General features: G+C 31.9%; 1 protein-coding gene across 4 annotated transcripts in view; it reads right to left on the reverse strand.

The window, feature by feature from the left end:
* LOC145291281 (uncharacterized) overlaps positions 1 to 26,202 on the reverse strand; it is a 682,583-nt gene that overhangs the window by 28,779 nt on the left and 627,602 nt on the right. For all 4 annotated transcript variants that reach the window (XM_080136928.1, XM_080136924.1, XM_080136927.1 and 1 more), the window contains exons 19-25: positions 24,557 to 24,795; positions 23,122 to 23,246; positions 19,227 to 19,471; positions 14,088 to 14,285; positions 11,128 to 11,301; positions 7,372 to 7,522; positions 397 to 564 (exon numbers count right to left, since the gene is read on the reverse strand). In XM_080136928.1, coding sequence (XP_079993054.1) covers positions 397 to 564; positions 7,372 to 7,522; positions 11,128 to 11,301; positions 14,088 to 14,285; positions 19,227 to 19,471; positions 23,122 to 23,246; positions 24,557 to 24,795 — 1,300 coding nt within the window. The remainder of the gene's footprint in view (positions 1 to 396; positions 565 to 7,371; positions 7,523 to 11,127; positions 11,302 to 14,087; positions 14,286 to 19,226; positions 19,472 to 23,121; positions 23,247 to 24,556; positions 24,796 to 26,202) is intronic.

Below are 26,202 nucleotides of genomic sequence, written 5' to 3' on the forward strand. Positions count from 1 at the left end.
AATGCTGCTGGCAAAGTTAAAACGAAGGTAACAGTTAGATCAATTAGATAAATTTAGAGAAAATACCAACTTACCCTAATGTTAATCCAAGGGAAGACAACCCAATTGAAACAAGAGAAAAAAAAGAAACTTATGAATCGAGGAGAAGATAAAAACTTTTCTCATATGTTAACGCTGATGGATATATCTCAATAAGGACAGTCGGACCTTGTCGCTTAGAACTTTTGCAATATTGATGTGCATCACACAAATCTTTAAACGAGATTCAGGTCGAGGTGACAGTCAATACGAGGTAGAATCTGAAAATTTTAGTTAGTACTGTGCGTCACAGAAGCCAACCCATGATTCACCTGAAAAATATATTTTGCGATTAACTGCCGATCGTGACACACTTACCTGGTGAGGAGTTGCATTGAGGGTTGCTGTAAGCATGATTTAAGATGGCTCGTTGTCGCATATCCATTTGTTTACGGTTGCGAGCGATTTTCGGAGACAGGGATATCAAACTGGTTGTTTCGGACAGACTTGGAACTCGGATTCCGGATGTTGTGAACTCGACATGATCTGCACAAAACAATGAATAAAAAGAAAAGCATAATTTGGGGATTCAAAGACGAAGTAATTTCATTAGCAAGCATTGATATATTATCAGTAAGTCACTTCATTTATAGAATCTTCCATCTATAATAAAGACCAATGTGTATTTATTTGTGTATCTATCTATCTATCTATCTATCTATCCGTACATTTGTCTGTCTATCTATCTATCTAACTATCTATCTATCTATCTATCTATCTATCTATACGTACATTTGTGTATCTATCTATCTATCTATCTATCTATCTATCTGTACATTTGTGTATCTATCTATCTATTTATCTGTACATTTGTGTATCTATCTATGTATCTATACGTACATTTGTCTATCTATCTATCTATCTATCTATCTATCTATACGTACATTTGTGTATCTATCTATCTATCTATCTATCTATCTGTACATTTGTGTATCTATATATCTATCTATCTATTCATCTATACGTACATTTGTGTATCTATCTATCTATACGTACATTTGTGTCTCTATCTATCCATCTATCTATACGTACACTTGTGTATCTATCTATCTATCTATCTATCTATCTATCTATCTATCTATCATTACATTTGGGCAGAATTTTTTCTTATGCATGTTTCATTGAACAGCAGAGAATTCATGTTTGTTTCTTTTGCGATCCATTTTTTCCATTTGGTGGGCCAATGTTCGACCGTTCTGTTCGAGTGTAAAAAGAAATTTGCCATAGTTGTGAACGTTTTCGACTTCTATCTATCTATCTTAAAATATTTTTGACTATGAGGGTAAGATTCCAATGATTTCGACGATCGTTTTGATAACCACAGTTATGATAATCAACCAATCAGAAGCTTCAAAAGTTATTATAAAAAATGTCGAATTTTGGATTAAATCAGTTCGCCGTCGCCTCTATCTCGACTCAAGATCGGGACTGTATTGATTCTTCACCGCCATCTTTTTTACTAGGAATTACTTAACACTTGAAGTCGTGACTGCAGTGATTCTTTGTCGATTTGATTTACTGCCGTCATATTTGTTTAACATAATGTCTCAATATATATATATATATATATATATATATATTAGTCATCCACATACAGTACTATTTCGTTGTGTCACAACTCATCAGTGCAGCTAAACATACACCTTTCCTCAGCTGTGGGTCAAACCTACAACCGTCGCAATGATGGCTGGCAGCTCTAACCATATATATATATATATATATATATATATATATATATATATATATATATATATATATATATATATATATATATATGTTTTACATATATGAAGTACTTCTTAAGAGTCTGTTCTGATGAGATCCAATGTTTTTGAAAAAGTTTTGTTTCATTTTATAATTTTGGATAAACATTGTCTTGAAACAGCTGTGAACAGATTTACTTTCTTTGTGTATATTCTTTATTTCAATATGATTTGAAAGTGACTTAAATCATGAAAAGTGTGTATGTGTGTGTACACTTCCATTTCATCAGGCAAAAATTAGCAAGTAAAACATGTGCCCTGTTGTGTTCCATAACTGGTTGTTTGGACTCTTATTAAAAATTTTCAGAGAGTATAAAACTCTCAATACCAGCAATCAACCAGTCAGTTATATCGGATGCACTCTGAGATGGACATCCGAGGTTTTAGTGAACTTCGATTTGATCTTAATTGAAAACTGAGCGGTCAGTGAGTCTCAGAGAACACCGGGCAATAGATGTGCACTATTCAAAGCAAGTTATGAAGAGATCAAAAAGGCTTGCATAGTGTTGTCAGCATTAGGAATGCGAGAAGGGTTCATCAAAAAGATCGTGTTATAATTTCATTAAAAGAAATATGTTAAAATTCTTGTTCACGTGACTTTCCCTATTTTCGCATATTTCTTCTCACGTGATCTTGCCGTTTGCCTCTTTTCCTTTCTTTCCTATTTAACTGTTCTCTTTTTTTCTATTTATATGCGTTATTGGCCTCTTCTTACCTTGTTATTGTTGTTCCTATATACTTGCCTCCCCACGAGGGCAAAGATAAACACAAGGTTCGTTTTTAATATGGAGGAAAATCCAGCTCCCCAAAAAGAAGCCCTCTGGATAGGAACAAAAATTAAAATTGTCTCAGTCATGAAGGATTTCTTCTCCACTGACCGAGGACAGAAAAGGTTAAGTGACGCATCAGAACAGATACTACACTGTGATCTTGGCCCATGTTGTTGTTATTTTTATAAATTTAGCTTTGAAAAAGGTCTGTCTACTTACGTCTTTATTAGATGACAATTTATTCAACTAAATTTTTTATATATATTAAATATTATTTTAATTGGAATTCATTATTGAGAGGAGTATTCTCAGCAACCACTGCCATGGTGAGACGACAACAACTACGGATGGCAGTGATTGCTGAGAATGCAGTTAGGAGATTCGAAGTTCCTATCCGTCGCGGTTACCACTTGACGAAGGCCAGAGGAATAGTTGGCTGAAACGTCGTGAAACAACAACTAATAAAGATGAGAATAATAGTCCGCAATAAATAAATTAATATAAATTTTTTATATACTAATTTTCTCTCATGGGTAACATTATTTGATTAAACAAGTGCAGCTACTCTTACAGGGGGTATCCATTGTTTTTCAAGACTGAACGGAGGCATCATCGATGACAAGAACTGTTACTAAAATGAAGGTAAGAACAATAGCAGAAAGAAGAGAAGATGGAGACTTTGATTGCCACATCACCACTCTGCCTACTGAAATTCAATCAGCTGAATCTGATAACTAAGTGGATGTAGGTATTTTAGAACACACTAGCTATGCTACACTCAATGCTGGCGTTTTCTAACCCTGACCCTTTTTAAAAGAAGAAGGCGCCTACAACGACAGCGAAAGGAAGACAGAAACTCCAGCTGCCATATTACAGAAATCTGACCAGTAGGTTCCAGCAATGTGGAGATCTAATGTCACCCAGACTACATAGAATTTGTGGGGACAATAAAAATCTATTTCCATGATACTTCATATTATTCTTTCGAATTGCATGGAGACTATGTCTTCAATGCTCAGATACTTTGGCATACTATTTTTGGAAAACAGATTGGATTGTAGGTTATTGTTTATTTTTTATTAGACTGACAAATGCTTTTTGTAATACATTAATGGGTCACTGATTATCAAGGCCTAAAGTCCACTCAAGGATAAGGGTTAAAGAGATTTTCAGTTGGCAATGAATAAGACATTTAAGGGGATTAAAATCGATGAATTAGATGGAAAGAATTTGAATATTTAAGTTCGTTGCTCGACAAGAATTTGTTAACATTAAGTTTAAATATTTCATTTCACCGAGTGGGGCAATCCTGCGCCTGGGTACTATACCAAGTATTTCCACAAATTTCTAATTTGTGCTGTTTTTCTTTTTTATTAACGTTTACAAAAGCTGTTGCTAAAAATAAGAAGAGGAAGGCGTCAACAATAACTGAGAAGTGGAGGAATTATGGAATCTAAGAATACGCCAGATTACATAGACTTTGAGGATGCAATAAAAAATGTTTTCGTGATATTTATTTTACAGCATTCTATTTTGCCTGTATGGAAAGTCTGTATTCAATACTCAGATATTTTGACATTCCATTTTTGGAAGACAGATTAGATTGTATGTTATTTAGTTTTAGTAATTCTGACAATAGATTGTAGGTTATTATTTATTTTTATTTGACTGACAATAGATTGTAGGTTATTGTTTATTTTTATTAGACTGACAATAGATTGTAGGTTATTATTTATTTTTATTTGACTGACAATAGATTGTAGGTTATTGTTTATTTTTATTTGACTGACAATAGATTTTAGGTTATTTATTTTTATTTGACTGACAATAAATTGTAGGTTATTGTTTACTTTTATTTGACTGACAATAGATTGTAGGTTATTGTTTACTTTTATTAGACTGACAATAGATTTTAGGTTATTGTTTATTTTTATTAGACTGACAATAGATTGTATTTTTATTTGACTGACAATAAATTGTAGGTTATTGTTTATTTTTATTTGACTGACAATAAATTGTAGGTTATTATTTATTTTTATTTGACTGACAATAGATTGTAGGTTATTATTTATTTTTATTTGGCTGACAATAGATTGTAGGTTATTATTTATTTTTATTTGGCTGACAATAAATTGTAGGTTATTGTTTATTTTTATTTGACTGACAATAGATTGTAGGTTATTATTTATTTTTATTTGGCCAACAATAGATTGTAGGTTATTATTTATTTTTATTTGACTGACAATAGATTGTAGGTTATTGTTTATTTTTATTAGACTGGCAATAGATTTTAGGTTATTTATTTTTATTTGACTGACAATAGATTGTAGGTTATTGTTTACTTTTATTTGACTGACAATAGATTGTAGGTTATTATTTATTTTTATTAGACTGACAATAGATTTTAGGTTATTTATTTTTATTTGACTGACAATAAATTGTAGGTTATTGTTTACTTTTATTTGACTGACAATAGATTGTAGGTTATTGTTTATTTTTATTAGACTGACAATAGATTTTAGGTTATTATTTATTTTTATTTGACTGACAATAAATTGTAGGTTATTGTTTACTTTTATTTGACTGACAATAGATTGTAGGTTATTGTTTATTTTTATTTGACTGACAATAGATTTTAGGTTATTATTTATCTTTATTTGACTGACAATAAATTGTAGGTTATTGTTTACTTTTATTTGACTGACAATAGATTGTAGGTTATTGTTTATTTTTATTAGACTGACAATAGATTTTAGGTTATTATTTATTTTTATTTGACTGACAATAAATTGTAGGTTATTGTTTACTTTTATTTGACTGACAATAGATTGTAGGTTATTGTTTATTTTTATTAGACTGACAATAGATTTTAGGTTATTATTTATCTTTATTTGACTGACAATAAATTGTAGGTTATTGTTTACTTTTATTTGACTGACAATAGATTGTAGGTTATTGTTTATTTTTATTAGACTGACAATAGATTTTAGGTTATTATTTATTTTTATTTGACTGACAATAAATTGTAGGTTATTGTTTACTTTTATTTGACTGACAATAGATTGTAGGTTATTGTTTATTTTTGTTAGACTGACAATAGATTGTAGGTTATTATTTATTTTTATTTGACTGACAATAAATTGTAGGTTATTGTTTACTTTTATTTGACTGACAATAGATTGTAGGTTATTGTTTATTTTTATTAGACTGACAATAGATTGTAGGTTATTGTTTATTTTTATTTGACTGACAATAGATTGTAGGTTATTGTTTATTTTTGTTAGACTGACAATAGATTGTAGGTTATTGTTTATTTTTATTTGGCTGACAATAGATTGTAGGTTATTATTTATTTTTATTTGGCTGACAATAGATTGTAGGGTATTATTTATTTTTATTTGGCTGACAATAAATTGTAGGTTATTGTTTATTTTTATTTGACTGACAATAGATTGTAGGTTATTATTTATTTTTATTTGGCCGACAATAGATTGTAGGTTATTATTTATTTTTATTTGACTGACAATAGATTGTAGGTTATTGTTTATTTTTATTAGACTGACAATAGATTGTAGGTTATTGTTTATTTTTATTTGACTGACAATAGATTGTAGGTTATTGTTTATTTTTGTTAGACTGACAATAGATTGTAGGTTATTGTTTATTTTTGTTAGACTGGCAATAGATTGTAGGTTATTGTTTATTTTTATTTGACTGACAATAAATTGTAGGTTATTGTTTATTTTTGTTAGACTGACAATAGATTGTAGGTTATTGTTTATTTTTGTTAGACTGGCAATAGATTGTAGGTTATTGTTTATTTTTATTTGACTGACAATAAATTGTAGGTTATTGTTTATTTTTATTAGACTGACAATAGATTGTAGGTTATTGTTTATTTTTATTAGACTGATAATAAATTGTAGGTTATTGTTTATTTTTGTTAGACTGACAATAGATTGTAGGTTATTGTTTATTTTTGTTAGACTGACAATAGATTGTAGGTTATTGTTTATTTTTGTTAGACTGGCAATAGATTGTAGGTTATTGTTTATTTTTATTTGACTGACAATAAATTGTAGGTTATTGTTTATTTTTGTTAGACTGACAATAGATTGTAGGTTATTGTTTATTTTTGTTAGACTGGCGATAGATTGTAGGTTATTGTTTATTTTTATTAGACTGACAATAGATTGTAGGTTATTGTTTATTTTTATTAGACTGATAATAAATTGTAGGTTATTGTTTATTTTTGTTAGACTGACAATAGATTGTAGGTTATTGTTTATTTTTGTTAGACTGACAATAGATTGTAGGTTATTGTTTATTTTTATTAGACTGACAATAGATTGTAGGTTATTGTTTATTTTTATTTGACTGGCAATAGATTGTAGGTGATTATTTATTTTTATTAGACTGACAAAGCTTTCTTTTGATAAGCGAACTATTCTTTATTTTATTAATCCACAGATGATTAAGATTTACAATGCTTTTTATAATATACTGATCAATCACTGATGATTAAGGCACGAAGGCCACTCGAGAAAAATGGTTAAAGAGATTTTCAGTTAGCGATGAACAAATGGTTTGGGATGAGACAAAACGATTAATTAGATGGTCAGAATCGGATTCTTTAAGTGGGCGGATCAACAAGAATTTATTAATATTGAACTTGAAAACGACCATTTGGTACTCAGCTAGGAAGCAGCCCTGCGATATTGTTGGACTTTTGGAAGACAGATAGACTATGTAGATCTTACCTGACACAGAAGTTATTGGCAACTTCTCAACACCGAAACCAGTAAAAGAACCAGAGCAGGTGAAAACGGTCGGAACGTACTCAACGTGTTCCCAATGCTTTTCTAGTGCAGGTCCCCAGTCAGGCTCAGGCTCACACAAATATCGCAATCGCTGAAAAGAATATCAAAAAGAAAACGGAAGAATTATCGTCATAGTTCAGAAATTAAAAGTATTTTTTGGTGATTAAAAATGTTTTCTTTATTTAGAATGTTTTTGTTTTTTTTCAAAGCGTAAACATAATTGTAGAAATGTTCCATTTATAGTGAGAAATGAAGAAGAGATTCTGTCGCATGAAGGAATCAGTTGCCACATAGATACTTAGCTTTCTCGCCTTGCTTTGTATAAAAAACAAACAAAAAACAAAAACAAAAAAAAAACGAGGTTTTATAGTTTGGTTATGAGGACAAACTTGTACAATTTAAATCAATTTTATTCGTACAGATTCATCAACACAACAGACATGGTCATGAAATAGTTATGTAAACAAGAATAAAAAATATATTGCGTCATTAAACACACACACACACACACACACATCTACATATTAATAGAATACCGTGTGTCTTATTTGTTTTGTGCGTCACACTTACATTCCGAGTAACTCTCGTTTAATTGTTATGGACTTCCATTTCTTGTAATAAATAATTTTACCAATAATTATTCAAAAGTTTTGGTTTCAGTTTCGATTATAGCTAATGGCACTCAAGTCATTTATTTTTTATAAATAATTTTGCCAAGAATTTTTCATAAGTTTTGGTTTCGGTTTTGTTTATAGCTGATGGCATTCCAGTAATCTATTTTTTTTATAAATAATTTTATCAGAATTCTTAAGAAGTTTTGGTTTCGATTTTGATTATAGCTAATAGTACTGAAGTCATTTATTTTTTTTTATAAATAATTTTACCAATAATACTTCATAAGTTTTGGTTTCGGTTATAACTGATCGCACTCCAGTAATCTATTTTTTTTATAAATGATTTTATCAAGATTTCTTCATAAGTCTTGGTTTCGGGGTCGATTATAGCTGAAAGAACTCAAGTTATATATATATATATATATCTATACATATATTTTTTCATAAGTTTTGATTTCGGTTTCGATTCAAGCTGATGCACCCAAGTCATATGAATATATTTTTTCATTTTTGAAATCGCAACTATATAATACATAAAAATCGACAGAACTTTAACTTTAATAATTTATACGAAATCTGCAAGAATAAAAATATATTTAAGCATACTTTACGACTGGGCTACACCTGGCGTCCCTGTTAGCTTAGATAAATACTTTTGCAGTTTTAACAAAAGAGCTACAATAATATCAGAGCGTCTCCATTTATGCTGAACATCTACTGAATGCCAACATCAACATGTTATATATGAAAGAGTTCCCTGTGGAATTTCCACAGGCCCCGCTAGTATAATTTAATTAAATAATATAAATATAGATATTTTATAATAGCTCCTCTCGTTAGAAAGGGAAGCTCATAGAGCATTGATATAGGACAAAATAATGAAAAATAAAATTACATCATCAGTTCATCAAATGTTCAAATGTTCAATATATAAAAAAAATATATATAAAAAAAAATATAAAAAAAGAATATAAAAAAACGAAGTTGAAGTATCCACTCTGCATTTGATTTTGCACGTTAAAAAAGCTGTATTCATGGCGAAATGTTTCTATTTATAATCCTTTCTATGAACTTCTGGATTTGGATTTTAGTGGAATTATTCATGTCATTATTTATAGATTTCTAATAGTGTTCGAACGATTAATCGGAATCGGAAAAATCGGAGCTTTTTGGACTATCAGAATCGGTATCGGAATCAAAAAAAATTGGAGCCTATTTTCCGATGCCAAAACCGATTCCTTAAATTATCTTTTTTATTTGATTTTGGTTTAAGAAACATTTTCCACTGCTTGTAGTAATAATAAAATAATAAATATTTACTGATTTAAACTTTAGATCACCCTCTCCCAAGTGTGTTTTTACGTTTGAAAAAATATAAGCACATTTAAGATGTGTTTTTACACTAATTGGGACAAAATAACAATTTTTTTTTAGTTTAATATTAAGAGATTTATAAAGAATCTGAATCGGTAATTGTATCGGAATCGGGAAAAATATTGGAATCGTCCCATTACTGATTTCTAATTTATGGTCTATTTAATCAACCAAATTAATTGCTCAGAGATTTTGCCATTTGACTATTCGGATTCAAATACTTCATTTGCTCAATTTAGCTTTACTATTTTTAAATCATTTCTTCGAACATTGTTTTTCATTCACAATATTGAAATTTTTGTAACTTTTCTGAACAACAAAACGAACTTTCTTCTATTAACGGATGCACACTAGTAATTCTTTACTTTTTTTTGCTATTTATTGCATCCAGAGAGAAACGGTCTAAAACTTTAAACCTCTATGACATTAGGAAACAATCGTTTATATAAGTGTTCAACACTTTAATAAAAATAATTAGTAAAAACAAATTTTTTTTTTTCTCCAAAAAAACTTAAAAATTGAAAGGGTGCCAATAATTTCGGCTTTAACTGTATAATTGTTATTGTTTAGCACTCCAAGTTGAAATTACTGCCGGTCAATTAAGCTCGCATGAGCATATCATGATGTTATAATCAGAAGATCATTCTAGCCGTCTAGACATTTATATAAATGTTAATTTCAACTGTATTGCTCATGCTTAACGTTAGCCGTGTGGTTTGTTCCTTGCTAATGGAGTCAGAAACGGCTTCGTGGTCGGGTTCGAATCTTCCGACTTGTTGTAATCGTAATTCTCTGTAATCGTAACATATATATATATATATATGCATGTGTGTGTGTGTATCTGTGTTTATAGGAAAATTATGCTTTTTCAATTTTATTTCAAACTTTATTTACACCAATGAAGCTCGTCATAACACACGATGCAAATATTCTTCGTTTTTTTTTTATTTCATATGATTTATTTTCTTTTTAAAGTTAGAATTTTCCTATTTTTCTGAAGAGTGAATGCGGAAAATATTCAAAATTGACATAATAATTATATGATTGTTTCTGCACTACAAAACAGGTGCCGCAAAAAGAATGGACGCTTTGACATGTTGAAATATATATATATATATATATATATATATATATATATATATATATATATAGTTATTTACTATAATAATTATTAAATACCTACAGACACTAGTGTTTCATCCTTTCGGGAATCATCAGATTCGAACCCGGTGACAGAAGTCATCCCTGGTTTAATTAGCAATATCTATATATATATATATATATATATATATATATATATATATATATATATATATATATATATATATATATATATACCTCACCCTTTTTTTAACCAAGTAAGATCTGTGACTTACTTGTAGTTTCATTAAATACTTTTATATGACAAATCCGATCCTGCATTTTGCTAATTCCTGCCCTCTGATGAGAAGGAGAGTATTTCTTCGAAACTCCGCGGATTAAGGACTATCCACTTATCTTGTGCTTCCTTTTTTAAAATTAAATATGTTTTTAACTCTTTTTCAAGATGTCTTTTAACATGTTTTATTAATCATTTGTTCATATATATATATATATATATATATAGAGAGAGAGAGAGAGAGAGAGAGAGAGTGAGAGAGAGAATAAGAGAGAGAGAGAGAGGAGATAGAGACAGAGAGAGGGGAGTTAAAATATAGATGTAGCTTACCTCCCTGAGGCTTCCTTCAGCCATACAAAGCTTGACAATCATGCAAAGTGGAATGGACACCACGGGTACGGTCATGAGAAGGAATGCTGTAATATCCGACCAAAACGGATAGGCAGAGGAAGTGAATTTTTCAGCCAGTGGTTTGTAGTCCACCACAGAGAAGATTAATACAAACTACAGAAGGTAGAAAAGGAAAAACGGGAATAAATACACTTAAAAACGTGCGTGGTAGTTTACTTGAATCATTGCTAGTAAATAAGTATATACATATTTAATAAGAATGTTTTCAATGCAGTAGAGGTCGAAACGGCAAAAAGGAGGCAATATATCCAATATTTTTTTCTTCAATAAAACTTATATATTTTTCAGTAAATCTGTCTCTTATCGTTAAGTAGAGCCGGAATGATGTGGAATATATGTTTGAATATATGTTTCGAGAGAAAAACTCCCCTTCTCAAAAACAGATGTTAGAATATATATTGAAGTGTTACAACCGATGTCATAAGGTTTGGGCCATTGTTAAACAGCCGTTAAGATGAAACGTTATAGAAGGTGTCATGGTGTTTGATAAAACAAGTGTTAAAAATATAATGAAATGTTACAAGAGGTGTAATAATGTTTGTTACAGTATAAAAACGGGTTGTTGAAATATGTATTGAAATGTTACAACACGTTATATATTATCTGTTACAATATTAAAACAAATGTTACATTACATGGAAATATTATAAAGTTATATGTGTTATAATGTTTGTTACAGTCTTAAAACTTATGTTATCTTGATTAATCGGACTATTATTCTCATCTTAGGTGTTATTAGCACAACGTTTCGGTCGTTGCAATCTGCGACCTTCTTCGGGTGTTGAGAACATGCTTCTTTTCCTACTAAGGAAAAAGAGGGTTGGCTCTGCATTACAAGAATTCGAACTGTTTGTTTGAGGGTGGGTCCGTAGATCATAAAGAAGGTTCAATGATCAGGGGTCGCTAAGATATTCGTTTAGGTTTTTCTATGGCGCATTTTTTCGAGGTATCGATCCTCTGTTTCGTAAAACACTTTTTTTTCACTAATATTAACAGTTAGTATAGATATCTCGAAAAATTGAGCCATAGAAAAACCTTTAACAGATCTCATCTAAAAAATTCAGAATAGTCTTAAAACATACACTGAACAGATGTCATTATGTTTGTTACAGTATTACGAGAGATGTTACACTATATATTAAAGTGTTGCAACAGGTGTCAGATTTGTTACAGAAATTAAAAGATAGGTGTTAAAATGTATATTTAAGTAAAAGGTATTATTGAAGACTTACAATGCAGGAATGTACAGTCTTTATGAGCAGATAAATAAATAAATAAATAAATAAATGAATAAATGAATGATAATAAATTCAATTATTTTTTTAGTTATATATATTTATTTATTTATCTACCTGAATATTTTTTAACTGTGGATGATACTTATTCCAAAGGTCCTTTCGGGTAATAACCCATCATCAGTGGAAAAACTAATTCTCTCTCTAGGCTGTAAATTGTAAAGTGGCTGTTTTGTTTAGATTTTAAATCCAAACGCTCAAAGATGAATTAATTCTGTTACATGTTCAAGGGAAATAATTCTTTTTCTTTTTTTTTATACTTGTCTATAGATTTTCTGATCAAAGGGACGTAATTCAAAATTCTGTTTAATATGTTTATAACTGGCCGTTGTTGTTTAACTGTTTTTTTCGTTTTTTTTTTTAAATATGTGTTTTTTTTGTTTAGATTTTAAATCCAAACGCTCAAAGATTAATTAATTCCGTTACATGTTCAAGGGAAATAATTCTTTTTCTTTTTTTTTTATACTTGTTTATAGATTTTCTGATCAAAAGGACGTAATTCAAAATTCTGTTTAATATGTTTATAACTGGCCGTTGTTGTTTAACTGTTTTTTTTTTTGTTTTTTTTTTAAATATGTGTTTTTTTTTAATTAATTAGTTATGTTCAGGGGAAGTAATTCTATTTTTACTTGTCTACAGGTTTTCTAATCAAGGAGAAGTAATTCATATTTTGTTTAAATGCTTATAACTGTTGTTTAAATGTTTTTGTAAGATTTGAATTCAAAATTCTGTTCAATATGATCATAACTGACTGTTGTTTAAATATTTTTGTAAGAATATAGACACTCTAGAGCTTCAATTACATGTAAACGGTTAGGGTTAGGGTTAGGTGATTTTTCTTTCACTTATCAATAGATATAAGATCAGGGGGAAAGTAATTCTAAATTCTGTTTAAATATGGTAATCAAAGAGGAAACATTATCGCTATCTATTCATTCGCTAGTTTGTTTAGATTATGTAGTTGTTAAGGTATTTCTTTTTTTTTGTTGGATGGATTATAACTGAGAACGTATATAGAAAATAGTTTGTGTCTTTATTAGAAATATGTTGGATTTTTTTGTTCTACTATTAACTTTTAGTTTTAATTTTTCAATCAGTATTGATTTTTTTTACACAGGCATCACCACATTATCAAGGCCAAGTGGCCACTCAAGGATAAGGGTTAAAGAGTGTACAGTAGAAATTGGACAATATAGTAATCATTAGTAATGAAAATTCGGTAAATTTGTTAACTTATATGGAACGGCTCATCAAGAACTTATTTATGTTAGACTTGAAGACAACCATATTGTAGTCAGCCGGAAAGCAGGAAAACGGAAGACAATTCCACAGGCGTGCAGTTCTAAGAAAGAAGCTTTGTTCATGGAATCTACGTTTATGATTCCTTTAATCTGAGGTTTCCCTGATTCCTACCATTTGCTAAAATTTTTGGCGAGATGTTACAAGTGATGTTGAGGAGTTATAGTAATTAAACATATCAAACGATTCACAGGTATTTTATTGAGTGTTAGAATACCGTATTTTGAGAGATGTTATGTTAGGTGTCAGGAGAAATCTGAGTTGAACTTTGGATTTGCTACTTACCAACAGCATGGTTGGTGAAACTCCCAGCCAGAGGATTCGCCAGAAGAGACTGACTTCGTGTCTTATCATGTGCTTTATATTACCACAGAACTTTTTGACGCCATACACCCAAGCGATGGCTATGCACATGCTAATGCCGATTATCATCAATGGGAAACCTGTGCATTCATCCATCAGTTGAAGGATGTAAAGGCCACTCTGAAGAAAACAATAGCAAAACGTTAACGGCAATGCTTTAAGTAAACAACATTAAAAAAAACAAAACAAAACAAAACAAAAAACAACAAGAGCAAGTTTTCAGAAAAATACTTCTTATCAAGTAAAGAAAAAAATTAAATAAAATAAGATATATAAGGAGTTTGGTCGCATCATAGAAAATGTCATTTCGTAAAGTCATTTTGAAAATTTAGAATATCAAATAATGTGTAATCTAAAAAGAAATTGATAGCAACCCCACGACATCCAATTTAGCTATTTCTCTTCGCTGGCAAACACTCAATCTCTTTTCCTCCACAATTCGTCCTTCTTATCGCAGCCACTCCTCTCATATGCAAATTATATTTTGAACCAACACGCCCCCCATGATCTTTAAAAATCATTTCACATCATACAAATCTTACATCTCTAGTGCTTCATAAATGGTCAGACTTAACTAGCCCTTAATACCGACTAGAATAGCTCTCACTATATGGCCAGACTAAACTAGCCCGCATTACATGGCCTGACACAGCTGGTTCTCTATACACGGCCAGACTAAACTAGCCCTCGATACATGGTCAAATTGAACTAGCCCTCATTACACAACCAGACTAAATTAGCCCTCTGTACACAGCCAGATTAAACTAGCCCTCTATACACGGCCAGACTTAACTAGTCCTTAATACATGGCCAGACTAGAATAGCCCTCACTACATGGCCAAACTAAACTAGATCTCTATACACGGCCAGATTAAACTAGCCCTCACTACATGGCCAGACAAAACTAGTTCTCGGCACACGGCCAGACTAAAATAGCCCTCACTACACGGTTAGACATAGCTGGTTCTCTATACATGGCCAGACTAAACTAGCCCTCACTGCACGGCCAGACTATGCTAACCCTTGATACATGACTAGTCTAAACTAGCCTTGAATAAACAGTCAAACACAGCTAGCCCTCAAGACACAACTATCTCTTCATATTCTTGTTGAGTTTCAAATAAAAAAACGTCCGATTCGATTCGAAATTATCTTCTCCATGAAATGAAACGACAATTTTCAAAAAGTTCGACTCTCGAATTGTATAAACAATTCTCCAAACGTTCGACTTGTATAAACAATTCTCTAATGTCAACTGCAAAAATTCCGATTCTCATCTTATAATTAAAACTCCTTCATAACATGAGGATATTAACTTTCGAATAGTCTGATGCTCAACATGGTCGCATCAACTTTACCTTTCTTGCTGAAAATAGCGTGTAATCTAAAAATTAACAAAAAAAGAAAAGAAAAAATAGATTAACAGTACTCCCACGACATTCACGTTATTAGCTCAACATCTTACTTTCCCCGTGTTCTCTTCATTGTCAGACATTCAATCCGTTCTCCTCCACAATCGTCCTTCTTATTACTCCTCTCATATGCAAATTATACTTTGAAACCATATGCTATATAATTTTTTTAAATTTTATGAATAAAAGTAGGCCACAGGATTAGTTGACCAAAACGTGGTGAGACAACAACAACTATGGAAGGTGGTAGTTGCTAGGGATTCAGGTACAAGACTCAGTATTAACCACCCGAAAAAAGCCAGAGGAATAGTCGGCCGAAACGTGGTGAAATAACAACTATGAAGATGAGGAAAAGAGTCCACAAAAAATCAAATCACAAAATAATGTAAAATTGTTTTATTAAATAAAATCAAATCATTTTCACATTATCTATTTTATTCTAAAGAATCTAGTGAGCATATGTGGATAGCCTCCACTCTATAATAAATATCAATGTGCATTTATTTGCATGTTTATATTAGTGCTGGGATGACTAATCAGAATCGAGAATCGGAAAAAACGAAAATTTTTTGGCTAACAGAATTGGTATCGGGGGGGGGGGGATGATGCATGTCTAATTTTCGATTCCTAACATAGTTTTATTAAGTTTTTAATTTTTTTTTTTTTTAATTTTTTTTTTTTTTAAACTTCATTTTCTATTGCTGCTACTAATAATAAACCGATTAATATTTGTTGTTTTTAAACTACCAATAAAACTAAAATCTATCACAATAGCGACTTTAGGTAAAAATAGAACGGGAAGAAATTGCACAACTCAAAATGGCACAAGTAAAAGGAGTGGATAAATTGGTAAAATGGCACACGTGAAAAATATCGGTGTAATTGTCACATGGAGTTCATAAAATCACTATTCTCAATCAATTACGAGGAAAACATTTGAAAAAAAAATAGTAATTAATACATGTCCTCGTACCTCCACCCCCACCCGTGTACTTTTACTTGTGCAAAAATCATATGCACACATTACAATTTGTATAGTTAAATATTTAGAAATTGTGAAAAAATCAGAATCGGTAATTGTATTGGAATCGGGAATTTCGAACAGAATCAAGAATTGTATCAGAAAAAAATTGGAATCATCCTATAACTAGTTTATATACAGCATCTTCAAAAACGTCATTGTCTATTTGGTTGGTTGGTTGGTTGTTTTTGTTTTACGGCATATCAACCCTTTTCAGGTTATTTAATGCCGAATCCAAAGATTTTGAAGAAAAATTTTTTAGTAGAATATATTTGTTGTTTTCAAGTCGGTTTCTATTTAATCCATAGTTGGGACCCTAACAGGTACTACCACTCCGGGTCAGAGTGGACCTGGGAGCAATGGTAATTAAAGGGTGGCTCCACACTCCCCAAAGCCCGCAAGCTGGGGCCTCACCACTGGATATAGTTTAAGGTCATATCCAGGACCCCCATTGAGGGACTTTTACCCTCTGCAGGGGGGCAGTCGGTGTATTCTAATGCCCCACCGACAGGACCCATTGTCTATTTGAAAATTTTAATAAAAACAAAACTTTATGTTGCCAATAACATGACACACCAATAATAAATGAAAATTGGCTAAAGAGAAACAAAATTTAATTTGTCAGCTTAAATGCTATTTGGGTATAACTTTAAAATTTTAACAAGAAATATATATATATATATATATATACATATATATATATAGTATAAGCCACCTCTCTAGTACTGCATGTGAGATGACGCCACAAAAAATAGTGAAGAAATGATGAATGTGAGAAGTGTGAAGGACCAACGTTGCCTTCACATTTTCGACAAGTTTCAGAAAAATCTAATTGACGGGGCATTTTTTTGCTATTTTGGGGCATTTATGACCTCTTTTGAACCCTTGGGAACGCTGAATCCCAGTGAAAATGGACAAACGGCACAGTTTTGCGCCTTAAGACATGTATATTTGAATTCATCACCATAAAAAAACACTATATAGACATATGTATCAAGTTTTTGAGCAATATGAAAAAAGAGCTCCAAAAGGGCATTTTTTTTTAGCCCTAAAAGTCCCAGAGGGATGCAAACCAGAATTTTGTAAGGGTCACCCATACTAAATTTATATTAAGAACAATGGCCTCCACATTTTGGCCAAGTTCCAGAAAAATCTAATGAATGGATCAAACACTATGGGCAAAAAGTGTCATTTTTAGGCATTTTAGGGCATTTTTTTTTACCACTTTTGAGTCTCTGGGGACACTGAATCCCAGTGTTAATGGATAACGGTGCAGTTTCAGACCTTAACACATGTATATTTGAGTTGACCACCGTGAAAAATCACTTTATAGTCAGACATATCAAGTTTTTGGTGAGAAATATGAAAAAAAAGAGCTACAAAAAAGGGCGTTTTTAGCACTGAAAGTCCCTGGGAACGCGAACCAGAATTTTTCCAGGGTCACCTATACTGGATTGCTATTAAGGACAATGGCCTCCACATTTTAGCCAAGTTTCAGAAAAATCTAATGGATGGATCAAAAGTTATGGGACAAAATGTGCTATTTGTTACGTTTTGGGGACATTTTTGACCTCTTTTGAGCCCCTGGGGACGTAACGGGAATTTTCGCAAAAAAAATTTTTTATACTGCGCACATTTATTTAATGAAATATAATTTGTGGCAAAATTTCAGTAAAAACTAATAGACAGTTATCTGGCAATCATCTGAACTAACGGACGCACGGACGAACGCCACTGAAAACATAGGTACCGCTCTGATAAATCGGGGAACCAGAAATGAAAATGTGGAAGACCCAAAAACTCAAGGTTACACCACTATTGTACAGGCTTTATCTCTCTTGATAAAATCTGCATGTGGATGAAGTGTTGAGTTTTTAGGGCTTACACATTTCTATTTTAATATTTTACTTTTTTCTTCAGAGAATAATAGCAAAAATTATATATATATATATATATATATATATATATATATATATATTGCAATCATGAAGGGAAGACTTTTATAATTAATTATTAAAAGTAAAATGCATTTGAAAATAGAGGAAAAAAAATTAAAAACGCATTTTTCGCTTAATCATGAATTATAAACGTTTTCCCTTCATAAGTGCATTATTATATTTAAATTCTGTACCTCCCAAAAAATTATGATATATATATATATATATATATATATATATATATATATATGAATGAATGAATCAAAATTATGCAAAATTCATATAGCAATATAGAATAGAGGAAAGAATAAGTTACTTCCTTCTTCCATGAAGTTTCAAAATTTGGCTTTTTTCTTCAGACGAGTTAGTAAAAATTTTTTTAGAGACTTACGATAACGTTGCTGGTTAACCCCCAAAATTAAAAACTGTAAAGTTTGAAAGAGAGTAAAGTTCACAAAAGTATATAAATGCAAAAAATATTATAATATAGTTTACGTTATTGATAAACATTGACTCGTTAGCACATTAAAAAGATATCATTGGTGTTGTATTTTTTTTTCATTTTAATTTTACAGGATTCTGCAAGGAATTTGCTATAAAGTTTGAAGAGGACAGGGGCTAGCTCAGGAGAGCATTTATTTATAACTATAGACAGGGTTAATATTACATTGGCATTGGTTTTCTCGCTTACCTCCGTTGTCATTGGTAATCCTAAGAAATAAAGGAGAACGCAGACAATGAAGAGGACAGTGACCCGCTTTTTTCGTAGGACTTCAATTTTTTCATCGATGATTGCAGTCACCACCGTCTCGACAATGGTGATCTCTGTGCTCAGTCCCATCATAACGAGCATGAGGAAGAAGAGGATGGCCCAGACTGGAGCGGCAGGAAGGTAAGTCAGAGCTGCTGGATAGGCGGTGAAGGCCAGACCAACATCTGTATGACAAATAATACAATCACAACAATTATTTAGAAGAATTGATATAAAGAAATGAAAAATAAAATATATAATCAAGTAAATAAATAAAATATATATGACATAAATTACTATATATATATATATATATATATATATATATATATATATATATATATATATATATATATATACAGTATAATCCCGTTGACACACCAGTTCTCGTCAGATCACCAAAGTTAAGCAATGATGAGCCTGTTGTTGAGAGGTGTGGTTAGAGATTGCACACCTCCCACAGAAAAATTTCATGCGCAGGCACCCCTTCGTGGGTATCCTTAGTCTATCAAAGACTGAAGAAGCCCTTATATATATATATATATATATATATATATATATATATATATATATATATACACAAGAATAAAAAAGCATTGGAAATGCAAAAGGATATAGGGATGGTATGCCAAAAAGTATACAAACAAGATAGCTATGAATGGCTAGGCACATGGAAATAGAATTGCATCCAAAGTATAGCCCTATAGCTTTTCTCCAATCTTCATTCCGTGCCATCATTACGGTTGTAAAAAGCTATAGGGCTATACTTTGGATGCAATTCTATTTCCATGTGCCTAGCCATTCATAGCTATCTTGTTTGTATACTTTTTGGCATACCATCCCTATATCCTTTTGCATTTCCAATGCTTTTTTATTCTTGTTAATTAGTATTTTTACTTACAGTCTTATTTTTAAACTTACATTCATGATAGTATTGTCTTTTTTAGGAGGCGGCTCATTGCCGCCTCCATTAGTAGCAGGTCGCTTTCTGCTGGGTTTTAGGTCTTTGGGTTTTGGGCCTTAGGAGTTGCCTCTTGGTCCTCCATCGGTTCTATATTACATAGAGAGTGCTACCGCCTCTCTGATAAAACAGTTAGAGTATTATAAAGTTCTAAAATGTTCATACCTTCACTATTAAATTTTTCTTGGTTCATTCTTTGGCGTTTTGGCAAAGATTTGGCAGTTTTTGATATTTATATTTATAATAGTTTGTGCATGAGGCAGCTTTTTTCCCCTTGGGATCCCTGTTATACCGTGCTTTTGAGTCAGCACGTGAGGCAGCCTTCTTTTTTTCTGGTTCTTTGTTATAAAGAGCACGTGAGGCAGCTTTTTTCTCCTCAGAATCCCTGTTATACCGTGCTTTTGAGTCAGCACGTGAGGCAGATTCTTTTTTTCTGTTTTGTTTTGTTATAAAGAGCACGTGAGGCAATTTTTTCCCCCATCGGGATCCCTGTTATACCGTGCTTTTGAGTCAGCACGTGAGGCAGCCTTCTTTGCCTCAGGATTTGCATGATACTTAATTTTTATTATTTCAGCATTTTTCTGATAGTATTCTTTTTGCTCAGATAATACCTTGACTTTGTTTTTTTCATAGTCTATATTTCTCTGAGCTTTTTTACTACGTGCTGACTTTGGCATTTTTTATTAAATGTAAACATATAACACTTATGTGTATCTTACTATAATATCACTTATCTTATAGCAAGACAACTCTCGTAGAATTGAGATACTGCCCCGTCACCAATAGTTAAAGTGTGGAACGGTATATACACCAATAGTGTAGTTGTTATCTTTATATGAAGTCCTAATCAGTGACAGTGTGAGGTTACTTGGTTAATTTATTGTAGTTTATTTTAGAAAACTTACTTGTTTTTATTAGTAAATTGTGTATAGTAGCCACAATATCTAGTTATTTTTGTGGCTAGGGCTTGGATTTTGATTCTTTTTGGTCAGCTTCCAGTGAGTTCTTAGAAGATGACTTTCTTGCAGTTTCTTTTGCGGTTAATTTAACTTATTTCCTTTGGCGTTTGGTGAGTTCTTAGAAGAACTGGTCTGATCTACTTTTCTTAGCGAGCGAAGAGATTCAGCTGCATTTAACAATGGTTGCTATAGTGTATTTTTGCGCATACGTGAGAATTTCAAGTTTCCTCCTTATTTTTCAATAGTTTGACTGTAGTCATGTGTCTTTCTGCCAAGAGCGACAGACGTCAGTGTTAGCCGTGATCGTCTAGAGGTTAGGACCCCACGTTGTGGCCGTGCTAACCTAGGTTCGAATCCTGGTCACAGCATTGACATTTTGTACATATTTTACAGTCCAAAATCTGAAGAATTATTTGTTTTTATAACATTGTTTTTTGACGTCGTACTTGCTGATAGGTTACTCTTATAACAATTTTGATCAACTGAGATAAAGATTTTGTGGTTTCATTAACGCTGGTGGGTTACTGTTTAAAGAAAAAACCTTAACGTTCACCTCAAATATTCAGCGTCCAAGAAATATAGGCCACTGGCAAACTGGAACGTCTGTGAGCTTCCGGTGTATTATTTGGAGCTGTCCCTTTTGAGAGAAGTTCCGTGTTCGAAGTGGTCTGTCTACATTGGGTATATAGTGTTTAAAACTTGTTATTACACGTAATCTTATTTAATTATGGAGTTAGCTAAAAAGCGATGGGTCACTGCACTTCTCCGTGTAAAGAGCAGTCGATTGATGTTTGAACTGTTGTCAGAGACCGTTCGTACACCGAGATACATCGTCTCAAAAGAAAGAAGAAAGAAGAAGAAAGAAGAACAATTGGCCATTTTTGTTCCCTTTTTTTGGCTCTCTTTTGACATTTTAACCGACGTTCTGACACTCGCTGGATTCGTAAGACGCTTCTCATAAGAATATGTGCTTTTTGAAACTTATAAGTTGATTTTAGTTGAGATTTGGATAGTTTTGTTTTGTAGGCGTATATAGGCGTGTACGGGCCATCCCTATATAGAGAGTGCTACCGCCTCTCTGATATATATATATATATATATATATATATATATATATACACATATAAATATATATATTCTAACACATCTGATTGAACACAACAGAGTTATTCTTTTCTTTCCGATCTTTATGGATAACTTTTCAATTTGCTGAGCGGTCTTTTTAATTTCTGTAGGGAGTTATATAGAATGGCGCCCAAAAGTTGTTGTTCGGCCATATTTTCAAGCCTTTCTATCGGTGCATCCGATTCTCACCAGGAGCGATTGTTGTTGCTGTTTTTTTTTCTTGTTTTTTTTCTTTAAGGCTTCGTGTATATTCTACTTTTTTTTAAATTGGTTATAAACAACAACTTTCGGGCGCCATTCTATATAACTTGCCTACTGAAATTAAAAAGACTACTCGGCAAATTGAAAAGTTATCCATGAAGATCGGAAAAAAAAAGAATAGCTCTGTCGTGTTCAATCAGATGTGTTTGAATAATGACTTGCTGCCAAAATATACAAATATTCTGAAAAGAAAAAAAAAGAAAAAAAAAGAAAAAAAAAGGAAAAAAAGAAAAAAAAGAAAAAAAAAAGAAAAAAAAAGAAAAAAAAAGAAAAAAAAAAAAAGAAACTCCACCGGAAGCAAACACAAATTTAACTCAGGATAAATCAATAAATAAAGCATCCCTTGCATGGATGCTGCATTCCATTCACAATTAAACAATCACATCGACATAAAACATGGAAAACATTTCATTCATTACTTGAAAAAATTATGACGCTTTTGAGAATCCTGTGAAAAATCAACGCCTGTAATTGAGCCATAAAAAGCAGTACTCGTATCAACTCCCCTCAAAAGTTAAGGTTATCCTACCTGGAGCAATGACATTTTCAACAGTGGTATTAAGTTCTTTTCCAAGTACTCCCATGACAGCAAACACGGAAAAACCAGCTAAAACACTCATTAGAGAGTCTCCTAAACAAACAAATACAGCATCTCTACAAAATAGATAATAATAAACATCTTTATTTAATGTTTTAACAAATACAAAAAAAAGTACAGATATTATCAGGAGTGGGGAGTATGGGGATGATCAGCAACTGATATCTTTCAAGGGGAGATAATCAGGTGTGTTTTGAATATGGTTCGAAGGAGAAAAAAGAGTGGTCAGATAATACATCCCAATATTTTCTTTCTTGTTTTTTTTTTTTTTAAATAAATCTATATAAATAAAAAAAATAGATATATGTGTGTGTTTGTCTGTCGGTGTGTAAATATTTAACAGATAAACTCTTAAACTGCTTGTCACATAACCCTAGAATTATCACGAAATAGTAACCATGGACCAAATATGGTTTATAACGAGTAAGACCTTTGTCTGGATGGATGAATAACGCGTTCAGATATATATCAGCAAGTTGAAATGCAAAATGTTCATTTAAACTTGTCAATATATTTCTATTTCTTTCTGCGCATGCGCACATTCAATTCATTTTTTTAAGTCATTTAATATTAAATCTTTCTTACCTATCTCTCGATAACTACATTGGTAATCAAAGTGGCTGGAGCACTAAATGTTTTAGTTTCGATTTTAGCTACTGACATCGAAGTCAATCTTTTTTGTTTTACTTTTGAAATCAGTACTATATATATTAGGTACAATATAATTTTCAATAAAGAATTGGCTCTGTAATAATAACTACAAAATCTGCATGAATTAAAATATATTTAAGCATACTTTAGAACCTAGCAAGGTCGCCTTACCCCGTAAATTGTAAATAAACAAAATAAAACAAAAATAATATATTAATAAATACAGAAATAAAAGTATAGTTAGAACCGCTCGTCCGGTGTAGTCCAGCTTTCATTAGTTCACTGTAGTTAAGTTACCTTGATCTTGGTTAGTATCGGATAGGTGATTATTTGGGAACACCAGGTGCTATATGAGGGCAGATATTAGGTTGATGCAAAAATAATGTCGTTTTTTATCAGGTAATATATACGTCAAAAACGACATTATTTTTGCATTAACCTAATAGCAACACATCTCTGCATAAATCTGCAAAAAATTAATATTGTGAAAAATAAAATACTTTTTTTTTTTATTAATTTCTTCAAGTTTCGCCTGAGTGGGATACAGATACTGTTTTTTAAATTTAATATTACTTAGAGTTAAATATATTTTTTAGAGGACACTGGCTCAACACATCCAGGGTACGTACTACACCAAAACCCGGAGGACCTGTGGTAGGGTGGTACTTCCGCTAGTATTCTATATGTTTTGCACACTATAATTTGCTTTACTTACCTGTATATGTTGTTGTGAAACTTGTTGTAACTAGAAAGAGTTGAGAGTCCACCCCAACAGAGGGATAGGGAGAAGAACACTTGTGCGGCCGCGTCACCCCACACGTGCACTTTTTTAAGCTTCTCCCACTTTGGTGTCAGGTAAAACTTGATCCCTTCCATGTGTCCGTCGACGGTGAGGCCTCGGATCAACAGTACAAACATGATGACATACGGAAATGTGACAATCAGGTAAACAACCTGCGAAAAACAAAAACAAAAAAAGTTAAAAAAAAAATCAAGATTTGTAAGCTCTTAAGCATTTTGAAAATTAAAACTGAATAAACAGACAAACGGTTTTGGAAACACGTTAAAGATGTAAATATTTTATTTTCTTTCATTTTTTTTTTTTTTAATTGAAATATTTCTTATCAATAATTTTACTTCTCTCCCACTGCAAGAACTTAGACACCAGGGCCGGAAAGTGGGATTGAGAAGTCATTGCCTCCGAGGAGGGCACTCTGACCTGCAAAAAGTGCCTGAGCAGCCTCATCGGTATTTCTCGATGAAGGCGCCTTAGATGATTAGCAATAAACTAACTCCTTTTCAAAGAGAGATGACAAAGCCTGCGAGGGTGAACTTCCTAGAACTGCACAGAACTAAACTCCCATTGCAATGTCAACGGAGACCGGATCATTACAGGAATGCTCTAATTTCTGTGGATTTTGGGGGTCCAAGATAAAATCCCTAGCCGGTTCTTATAAATTTCGGATTGAAATTAATGTTTTAACTCGGCGAATAAAAATTAAAAAAATCGTCGCTCGTACTAACGCGTACAAAAAAAAAAATAATAAATAAATAAATAAATAAAATAAAAATAAAAATAAAAAAATAACACCGATTGCGTACAGCAATTTTCTTTTGATTTCTCAACTCTTCTTCGTCGTCGTCGTTGTCATAAAATCACGATTACATTCCGACCCTCTCGCAAAAAGAAAACCCGTGTTTACATAAAGACTTAATTGCGACAGTACTACGGATTTGCATATCTTTTTTCCATTCTCTTTTTTCCCTTGTACTGGACGGATTCCGGGTTCGAATGACAGTAGTTCTTGTGCACATCATTTTGCGACCTCAGTGTTGTTCAGTTCCGCTACATGGATGAAATCATCTTTCATCAGATATTGCTAGGAGAAAAAATGTATTTTATTTTCAATCATAAAATCAGAGAAACTAAAAAGAATTTTTTTCCCGATTTTCACCATGACTATACAGAGGGCACTTAAAACGTGAAACAGTTTATGTTATGGTTGCAATTCAGAACAAACACATAAAAATAATGATACTCCTACCCGTCGCATATTTTTTGCAAGTTTGATTACACCCTCCTTAAGACTTAATCACCATATGACATTAAAACGCAGGCTTGCCCCCCGACTTCTTAACCAAACATCTAGTAAAAATCGCACTCAAACAATTTAATATATCCCACCACTGAACTATCAACTCCAACCCCGGCTAAGTATTACTGGGTTTGTATCACTATTTATTATCTTTTTTATTACTTTCCAATTTGCATATGCTGCATATTATCCAAAATATCCTCCCGTTTCACGTCTCTCTACCTATGTTTTAACATTTTTTTTCTCGATAAATTTCAAATCTCAA

This window comes from Euprymna scolopes, chromosome 12 (genome assembly GCF_053919585.1).
Source record: "Euprymna scolopes isolate OS-2025 chromosome 12, ASM5391958v1, whole genome shotgun sequence".
NCBI classification, from domain to species: domain Eukaryota; kingdom Metazoa; phylum Mollusca; class Cephalopoda; order Sepiida; family Sepiolidae; genus Euprymna; species Euprymna scolopes.